Here is a 10,716-nt window from a genome sequence, read left to right as displayed (position 1 = left end):
TTGTAATTAACTGGACACTATCAATTTCATAGTGAATTGAAACATAATACATTGAATTCACCAATTATATAAATCATAAATATTTTAGATATGTCAGGAACATATGTCAATACAATCCAGATAGGAATTTGCTATGCCAGGGCATATAAATCCCAACAGCTCCCACTTGCCCTCATAGCCAATTCAAATTGCACCTAACTCCAATGTTATCCAGATGATGCTCAAAATTATTGATCAATGACACCTTTGATAATGGATCAACAAAGTTGTGTTCCAATGCAATGTTTTAACTACAAGTGCATTTTCTTGCCGGACAATATCATGTCGAACATGATACTTCCTCTCAGTGTATCTTGTTCCTCTATGGAACCTTGGGTCATTGGTTTGGACTACTTCTGCACTATTGTCACAATATAGCTCGATAGGCAGGCTAGTATGCTCCACAACCTCTAAATCAGTGAGATCAAACCAATAGGCTTATATTGCCACCTTTAAGGCTGCAATATGTTCCACCTGCAGGTTTGAGTCAACAGTTGAAATCTGCTTGACAATCTACCAACTGATTTCCCTTCCATTAAGTGAACATACACTAAGTCATGAACCTCATAGTATCTACTTCTGATTGAAAATCAGAACTAGCATACCTGACTAGGACCATATCATCACATCCATAAATGAGTATGATATCATTGATTCTCCTTAGGTACTTAATGATATTTTTCACAATAGACCAGTTGTCAAGTCCAGTATTGGACTGATCTCTACTGACTATCCTTACCATGTAGCGGATGTCCTGTTTGGTATAGACCATGGCATATATGAGACTCTCATATGCCGAAACATATTGTTCCAGTCTCATTTGCTCAATCTCCTCTGCTAGTCTTGAAAAACTACTTACTAGAGAGAGCGATCCATATCAATAAAGCAAGAACTCATTCTTTGAGTTATGCATACCAAACCTGGTCAAAACTTTATCAATGTAGGATTATTAAGATAAGCCTATTTTCCTTTTAACCTGATCTTGCAAAAGCTTGATCCTAGGAATATAGCTTACATCTTGAAAATCCTTCATTTAAAAGTAATTGAACAACTACCTTATAATTGATGACAAAACTTCCACGTCGTTATAAATGAGTAGGATGTCATCAATATATAGAATTAAGAAAAATAATGGCATTCCCTTGTACACTCATGATTTATTCACTAAGAAATCTTCTGGTATCTTTTTGTAGATTAACTTGCCTTCCATAGGAATCACCCTACTAGAAAATTCTACAAGATCCCAGAATTTATTAGAATACATAGATTCCAACTCTGATTTCATAGTAACTCACCAAAACGATCTGTATCCACATCGGTTCACGCTTCCGTGTAGCTTACTGGGTCCAACTCATGTTTAACAGGGATGTCCATAATGGTCTTACCTAAAAACATGATTCTGTCGAATTGGATGATAATCCTCCCACTACATCAATGTACCGATGCAAGAATCTGTGTAGTAGATGATGCTAACGCATCAATAGGGAATTCATATATTATTCTCAATCTCTATAATAAGTGTGTTCAGATGTGGTACATCTGGTACTCATACCAAATTCTCTAACATTATGCTACTAGGTATGTGATTCATAATATGATTCTCCTATAGATAAACAGTGAGTGAAAACAATCAACTTTTATCTTTGAGATCATAAAATAATCCATCCTAGTGACATTTTAGAGTAGCTATCAAATCTATCATGCATATGATCTGTTTCCAACTTACTTGTCCATATCAAGTGCACATGTGCAAGACTACCCCATATGTGCATGTGATTCAAACTAAGATTTAGTCAAAAACACAGCTCAACGGTATCCTTGAGACAGACTAAGATGGAATGCAGTTCATAATGCGCATCGATGTCATTAACGCTAAACTCTTAAATGAAAGAGATAATGTGGCATAACTGATCATAGATGTAACCATGTTAAGTGGAATTCTGTTATTCCTATTTGACACCTAAATTAATTTAGCGTCAATTGCGGAAAACTGGTACACAACACCCTCATTAACCATATAGTCTTTGCACTATCCCAAGAAATACTCATATCCTCGATCAGATCGAAGTGTCTTGACAAGTTTACCTAATATGTGTTCCACATCAGTCTTAACCTTCTCAGAAAATACCAAGAGTTTAAGACTTGTGTTGCATCAGATAAACTTATCCAAAACGTGAGTAATCTTGCTTGGATGTTCATAAGACCACACGTGTCAGTGTGTACCGACTCCAATTGTCCTTTATGTCTATTTCATCTGGCTGATTAAGCCCTAAGAGTTATCTATCCTTCAAAACAGGGTTCACAAGTTTGGTTTAGGCTCCCCTGCCTCACTAGGTAATTAACCTTCTTTGACCAATCTTTGAATCTTATTTTGATTGATAACAACCCAAAAATAGACATTAAAAATTCAATGAGTCAGGAATAACAAATTTTCTCTTAACATTCAATCTAGAAGATGCAACATTAGTTTCTACATCCTGCAAATCTTAAGAGCTTGTGATTATAGTATATTAACCATCTTTCAATGCACCAGAAGCAATCACATATCTATTCAATTTTATAAAACCAGTTTTACAAAATAACGATCTAGTTTTTATAAGCCAAAAGTGAAATAAGAATGAGATTGCGTTTCACTTCTGTGCATAAAGATAGTTCTCTAATACTAATATCCTCATACTCTCTAATTTCAGATGTAATACTCCCACTGACTTAACTACAACCTTAGCATCAGGTCAAAAGATAAATATATACCCATATCATCAAGGCTTCTGGATTCCTGAAATCCTTACAATAAATTGCAAACATGTTTAGTGGCTCCAGAATCTATCCATCAGGAATCAATAGATACAACCACATAACATGGCTCAATGATTAAATATATATTTTCCTATGCCACGTCATTGCTTAGACAATTTGTCCTTCAGTGTCTTAGTTAACGGCAAAAGAAACAGTTTCATTCGCCCTCAACATACACTGCCTTATTCCCTTTAACCTTTTAGATACCTATGTTTTGTGCTAGCCTAGTCCTATTATCATCCTTCTTCTTTGCTTTGCCCATCCACTTGGGCCTAGAAGAAGATGGTATAGACTAGGTTAAATTGATAGGAACGCCCATACTCTTGATTATCCCTTCATCTGTTACCAATTCTATAAGAATATCAGCGAGTGTGAACTCAAACTGATTCTTTATTTAATTCACTCTAACAGAGTCGAATGAGTTTGGTAACAAGGCAATAATCATGTCAACTTGAAACTTACCACCCAAGTCAGCCCTATTGATCTCCAGCTAATTTTAAATAATAAACAATCATTTTCCAAAATTCGATTTCATACTGGAGTTCCTTAGGCTATCTTGATGCTATTCAAGTCTGATATAGTACTTCAGCATACTCTCTATCTAATCTCACCAAAACATCTTATTGATATTTAACATGATGCTTAGAGAAAATAAAATAATGTAAATGTTAGCTTTGGAGCGTATTCGAGGTAAACTCTAGAATATTGCACCAAGTCGTCTCATTTGCGTTATTTCACTTATTCAAAGCATTAATGTTCTCTTGGGTATCTTAAAGTAAAAGGATTAGGTTTAGGAGTAGTAAATACATTTGTACCCTTACGTTGTGAATAAAATATCTAAGCTCATTTTCCAGTCATTATAAATAAGGTCCAATATCATAGAATATGTAAGCAAGCAGATAAACTGGAGTAGACATAATTAATCTGAATATAAATGCATTCATACAACATGCAAGGTGAATTATTAATTCTGTCATGCATATTTAAAATTAAAATGAGTTTGTTAACCACATAATATAATAAATCTCAATCGAACAAGAGATCATTATCATTATTGGTGAACAATCCCTTTTAATTAATGCGGGTCCCTCAACTCTGTAGCATAATAAATCAACCAATCAATATGTCAATAACTTATCCTATTGGAGGAGTTCATTATTACTATTGTTGAGATTCATTTACTATTAGGTGAGCACTTCCATTAAAATAGTATGTGGGTCCCTTAACCACTGCATGAAAAATCGGATAACCAATACACCAATAACTTATTCGGTTGGCGAAGTTCATTATTGCTATTGGCGGGCAAATCCCATCATCTCCATATCTCTTAAGACAATGCCTTGTCTATCTATATGAAATGACTCCCGATTATGTTTAGCCTTTCTAAAATCACCTAGTGTAGACCACTCCGTTGGGGAGCTAACACTATTGATTTTAGATTGAGTGTATAACATTATTAATGCTCTAATGAAAAATAAAACATTAAATATGTTGTCATTATAATCTAGACTCTTTAAATCATGCGTAGGGCCTTATTTTTAAAGATCTAATTACAATGAACATTTAATATTTTTATTTTCATGAGACAACCATTCTTGTAATATTAAGACTCTTCAAATCATGCGTGGGGCCTTATTTTTGAAGATCTAATTACAATGGTTTTAATAACGAAGGCCATGGGGCAATGTATAAAAATCCCCGCTCCCACTTAATTTTTAATCATTCATAATTAGGGTTTTCATTTTATTCATTTACATGATATAATGCATGCAAAACGTCTTGATTTTAATCCAATTAAATTTAGAAAATTTTTGGACTTTAAACGATTCACTAATATTTAATTTGAAGCACACTTTAAAAATAATTTACAAAATCAATTTTTCGTTTCCCAATAAGTGCCCTCAAATTAATTAGTAATCTAATCCAATTAATTTTCATAATTTAATTAATATAAATCAAGCCATTTAAATAAATATCATGGATCCAATGCATGAACAATAATAATTAGCAATTAATTATTTCATGCATCACATACAACAATAAATGACAGATAAAGCAAATTAAATGGCCAATGGATTCAGCTTTTAACATTTAAAAACTATTCTTGCTGTACGGGCATCCTTCAACTGTCTGTAAACACCCATAGGAAGCTTGTACGCGTCAGGAGAAGCAAAACGCCGCTTGAAACGAGCCCGGAGGACCTCACACGCGCTGGCACGCGCCTAGGGCAAGCTGCACGTGCTCCCACGCGCTCCCACGCGCCGGCACGCGCCTGGGGCGCGTGGAATGCACACTCACGCGCTCCCACGCGCCTGGGGCGCGTGGGACGCGCCTCCACGCGCCTTCACGCGCGTGGAGTTCAAGCTCCCTTGGCTGGCGCGTGCAATGCACGCGCCAGCATGTGCACTCTCCTGGCGCGTGTGGAACACGCGCCAGGCTCACCATCTTGACGCCACACCTGATCCGGGCCACCTCCGACGCCCCTTCTCGCCGCCGGCGAAGCTCCGGCCACCGGAAAAACGCCGAAAAAATTCCAAAAAATCCGAAAAAATGCCAGAAAATTAAATTAAGCCTCAAAAAATTCCAGAAAAATTCCAAAAAATTCGGAAAAAATCCAGAAAATTACTGAAGCATAATTTAATCCTTTTGGACCTTCTTGAAGCTTCATAGCATCCTTTGACGAAGATTACATGGCTTTAAAAATATTTACAATTTGAAATACAATGGAAAAAATTAAATTACATCATTGAACTTTCAAACGGCTAAATCAAAGCCTTAATTACATTCATCCAAAGATAAAATTACATTAATTTAACCTATAAGCTTCATCCATGGCCCAACCGTACATCATCATTCATTCACAATTATTCATACATCATTATGTATCAATATATATCAACATATTAAATCATACATCAACATACATCAATAAAAATATATATGAATATAATTTTGGATCCATGAATGATGATTTTCATAAAATCATGATCTCTAGTAATGAATCAAACCATGCTCTGATACCACTGTTGGGAAACGTGCAAGTTTTTAAAAACTTTTCGAGGGATTTTGATTCATAGATCTTGATTCATCACATAGAGACAAGTTTTATGCAAAAATAAAAATATGATGTATCATTCAATTAATGGATTGAATACTTACATCAAAGGTCTGAGTAAACCTTTAAAACTTTCCTCTAAAGTGAATGTTCTCACTTATTGTAGATCCCTTAGCAAGATGCCTTCTTCTTGGATCTCCATCTTCTTGATAATTATTTTGCCTTTAGGAATCACTCATATGCCCCCATGAATGACCTTGGAAAACTAGGCTTGTGGGAGCCTCCATTAGATGAGAACATAAACCCTAATTTTCTAGAGAGAGAAAATTTATTCCTTTTTCCTTCTCATAAAAATCACCCCCTAAAATATACATAGACCATGTATATTTATAGGCAACATAAAAATAAAGAAAAGGAAACAACAAATCCTTCTCCATCTCTAATTCATATGTCTCAAATCTAATATGATTCCAATATCAAGTTGGGCTATGAGTGAGAATCCATTGGGCCTATTATTTTATTGGCTATAATGAATTAATAATTGGCCCGGTCCATGGACCCAATTCAATTAATTCATAAATTAATTTCTACTCCACTAAAAGAAATTAATTGAACTCCAATTAAATAATAAATAACCTCTAAGTCAATATTGCACTTTGACCCCTCTATGCATAATTAGTTATCGGATAAATATAGCCATCAATCCGACTACTTAATTAATATATTTATTTTGGTACCTTTGATTATTTCTGGTTCGATCACAATAAAACATTTGTTTGACAAAAATAATAATTTAAATAAATAAATATATAATAAATCATTTTGTCTAAAAACACACGAAGGCCTTCGAATTTACTTTGTGATCAACCATAATCAATACAAAATAAATACAAGTAGCAATGATGCAAATATTGAAAATATAACCCTCTAACTATTAATTACATAACTACCCAAAGTGTCGGTCTAAGGATCCCGAAGAATCCGCCGAACAAATCAAAGTAATTATTAATTAATAAAAGAGTCTATACTTTTCTCATGCTTAAGAGTCACATGCCATGACAGTGATAGGGAGTAATTGCATACGACGGCTCTCGCAATATATCTCAACCTAACGCGGATCCAGTTCAAGTCTTAATTAATTATGAGTCCATCCATAATTACCGACTATGAACAATTTATAATTACTATTTATATATCATGCATTGATTGTCATCACATACATATATATAAATATTTCTTGTAATTAACTGGACACTATCAATTTCATAGTGAATTGAAACATAATACATTGAATTCACCAATTATATAAATCATAAATATTTTAGATATGTCAGGAACATATGTCAATACAATCCAGATAGGAATTTGCTATGCCAGGGCATATAAATCCCAACACAAGTATCAACCAGTCTCCAGGCAGTTTCAGCACCCGCAGTTAATATTGCACACTTCAATTCAAGGCGGTTAACGTGGAAGACATGGACAACTTTATATCTGCTGATAGAATGAGCATATACTAAAGCAGAAAAAATTGAATATGAATATTCAATAGGTTGAAAGAATGGAGCTAGGGTTAGTATTTTCTTGGTGAGAAGATTTGCAACACAGAATTGAAGGTTATTATTATTATTATTGCTGTCGTGATAGAACAAAACTAAGCCATCACAACTAGAAAGAACAGGTTTAGAGAGCCTCTCCTATTATCTTAATTTTTTTCTTAATATTGGAACATTGTCAATACTGTTTGGCTCCACAAGATCAATCACTCATGGACAATCAATGCGTTGGACGAGGAGGCATTTAGTTGATTTTTGAAGGTGTGCACTAATGAAATAAGGGTTGTTGAGAATATTATACCACTCTCGGCAAACATGTCTCATCACATTGAGCAGAATCTCAGCAGGAAGGAAAACCAGTATGTTGAACCGGTATGTTGTTTCTACTCTTTCTTCTACTTGAACAAGAAAGAGCCCTAAATTTCTTGAAGATATAGTTCATTCCATCCATCTGCAACATCAAAAAGGACTTCATTAAATTTTTTGAAAAAAAAAAAAAAAAGAAGAAGAAAATTTAGATGTGGTTCAAGAAAAAACTAATCAAACTCCTAACATGAAATTCACGAGTAAAAAAAAAAAATAAACGCACCAAACAGTCATACCATTTTACAAGTAAGTAGCGCACATAAGAAATCTGTAATCCAAAACGTACATTCAATACTTATTAAAAAAATTTACACTTTATATGGAAAATTTTCAAGAGAATGTAGCATAAAATCCTTAATTTAAAACCTTCTTTCACTAATTGATTTTATTTTCTTTTTAATTATTGTCTTCCTTGAGGAGCAAACAATTAGGGCAAACCTCCTAATAGAAGAACAAACAACTATAAAATTAAATAAAATAAGATGATGGACAAACATAACACATCCCAATAGAAATTAGGGCAAACGTAGTGAACTAGGCTCCCCTGTTGAAACTTCAAGATTGTAGTTGCCCTTAATTGAATTTCGAATTTTGCAGGGAGGGCCAGTTTGCCAAGATAAGAGTGAGTGAAATTCCAAGCAACTTTAGCCTTAGTTGTCTTCAAATCAACACCAGACCACTAGAGAGAGGTGATTATTACAAGATATAATACAATTGTAAAATGGGCTTATTAATCATAATAATAAATAAATAAATAGAGAGACGTTTTAGTTATATCATTGCATTCAAAATATAAAAATCACCTTACATTCAGAAACATAAAAAATCAAATTGGTCAGTGTCTTTCCAACAAAGACACATGTAATAGGCAGACTAGGGAAAAGGACAGCTAACGTCCCTTCAAAGAAACCAAACTGTTGACATGAACCTCATGGTGGTGATACTCAAAGCCCATGTCCCTTTCTCCCATTAGAAACGAAGTAACTTCTCTTGTCTTGATGTTGTAAACAATGTAAGTTTTCGATGAATATAAATTTTGAAAGATTACCAACTCTCCATTTTTTAACCAGACATGAGGAACCAAATGACGATGAAGCATGCCTCTTTGACCATAGAAGTGAACGTTAAAAAGCCTTGTCCACTCTCTCGTCTTTAAATCTGTCAATGCCCGAACCTCCCAACAACAATTCCTATCTTCAATCATCAAAGTCAGAAAGCTTTCCCTCGCTACGAAATAACCCCTTTTTGCCTCGAAGATCATCGGATATGGAACCTGGTGCATCGTTTCATCTTCAACATTCATAGCTAGAAGATAAGTAGATTTTTTATAAGGAAGAGTCCAATAAAGATATCCCCCGGCACAGTGTACAGTAATTTTTCGGCCTCGTCCTCCAATTAGATCAAGGAAATAGAGATTAATAGTTGGATTATGATTAGTATCAATCAGTCTCCAACTAGTTTCACCACCCACATTTAATATTTCACACTTGAATTGATAGTGGTTAACAAAAAAGACATGGACAACTTTGTATCTCTTGATAGAATGAGCATAGTATAATACCGCAGAAACAGTAGAATATGAATTTCTTCCAATAGGTTGGAATGAGGGAGGGAGGGTTAGCATCTGTTTGGTTATGAGATTTGCAACACAGAATAGAAGGTCATTGTCGTCGTGACGGAACAAAACTAGGCCATCACAACTAGAAAGAATAGGGTTAGAGAACCCATATCTTAATTTTTTTCTTGCACAAACATTCCCAATGCTGTTTGTCTCTACCAAGTCGATCACTTTTAGACTCTTAATGTCTTGGACAAGGAGGCTTTTTGTTGATTTTTGAAGGTGTGCATTGATGAAATGAGGGTTGTTGATTATGTTATACCACTCTCGACAAACATATCTCATCACATTGTAAAGAATATCAGCCGGAAGAAAAACCAGGATGTTGAATATGATTTCTTTAGGAAGGAAATTAGGTATGTTGCTTCTCCTCTTTCTTCTACTTGAACATGCAAGTGCCCTAAATTTCTTGAGGATCTGATTGACTCCTGCCATCTGCAATACTCAATTTAGATATGGTTCAAGAAAGAATACTCAAAAATAAATAAATAAATAAATAAATAAAAAGGAAAAATATTAAACTCACTAAACCATAAGAAATTTGTAGTAGAATCTCTCTAAATTGATGAGAAACCAAAACGTAGGTCGAATACTTACACAATTTTTTTTTTTTTTTTTTTAATTTAAATGGGAATACTTATACAACTTCCACACACTTAAAGAGCGACACTTTACAAAAGAATGTAGAATAAATTAAGGAAATAACTGAAATTAAGAATTTTCTTTTTTTAAGACTTTGATGTTCTTTCCTTTTCAATTCTAGTCTTTCTTAAGAAGAACAAACAATTATAATTTTTTTTTTCAAAAAAAAAAAAAAAAAAAAAAAAAAAAAAAAAGAAAAGAAAAAAAAGGCGAAAGACATACCTAACTCCTAAGACATCCCAATAGAAAATTTCTTTACACATCAACTTGTCCCAGGAGTACTTTGTTAGATTATACTGTCTCAATTCCAAAATACTTGTTTATCTTTCAATTTTGGAATATCTCCAAAAGTAAGTCCATTCCAAAATTGGATATAGTATTTTTTACAACATTCTCAAACAATCTTCTTAACTAAACAAGTGCACTAATTACGAAGCACTATTTTGTTTTTTAACAAGGGCATATTTGAAACTTTACTCTTATCAATATAATAAAAAAGAATTGAAATTCTACTACCATAAAAAGTTGAATTCCCCAAACATGACATGTATTTTGGGACAAAAAAAAGTACTCATTATACACTTTACCTACCATATAGGGTTCCTTGTTTATTAGTCCATTACACACTTAAATTCACCTATTGC

At 33.9% G+C, this 10,716-nt stretch overlaps 1 protein-coding gene across 1 annotated transcript; it reads right to left on the bottom strand.

Annotated features, from left to right (window-relative positions):
- Positions 1-8,701: 8,701 nt before the first annotated feature.
- On the bottom strand, positions 8,702-9,865 carry LOC132316258 (F-box protein CPR1-like). Its single transcript, XM_059814768.1, has one exon. It carries the CDS (start codon positions 9,863-9,865, stop codon positions 8,702-8,704), a length of 1,164 nt encoding a protein of 387 aa, XP_059670751.1.
- Positions 9,866-10,716: the final 851 nt, after the last annotated feature.

Source organism: Cornus florida, unplaced genomic scaffold (assembly GCF_030987335.1).
Source record: "Cornus florida cultivar Cherokee Brave unplaced genomic scaffold, ASM3098733v1 CherokeeBrave_3.0.0_Hap2_Chr07, whole genome shotgun sequence".
In the NCBI taxonomy this organism is placed as follows: domain Eukaryota; kingdom Viridiplantae; phylum Streptophyta; class Magnoliopsida; order Cornales; family Cornaceae; genus Cornus; species Cornus florida.
Note: the sequence above shows the minus strand (reverse complement) of the source record. Positions and strands in the feature narration are given on the sequence as shown.

Coding starts and splice junctions, on each gene's coding strand:
- LOC132316258 (XM_059814768.1), bottom strand. CDS start 9,865: ATGGCAGGAGTCAATCAGATCCTCAAGAAATTTAGGGCACTTGCATGT.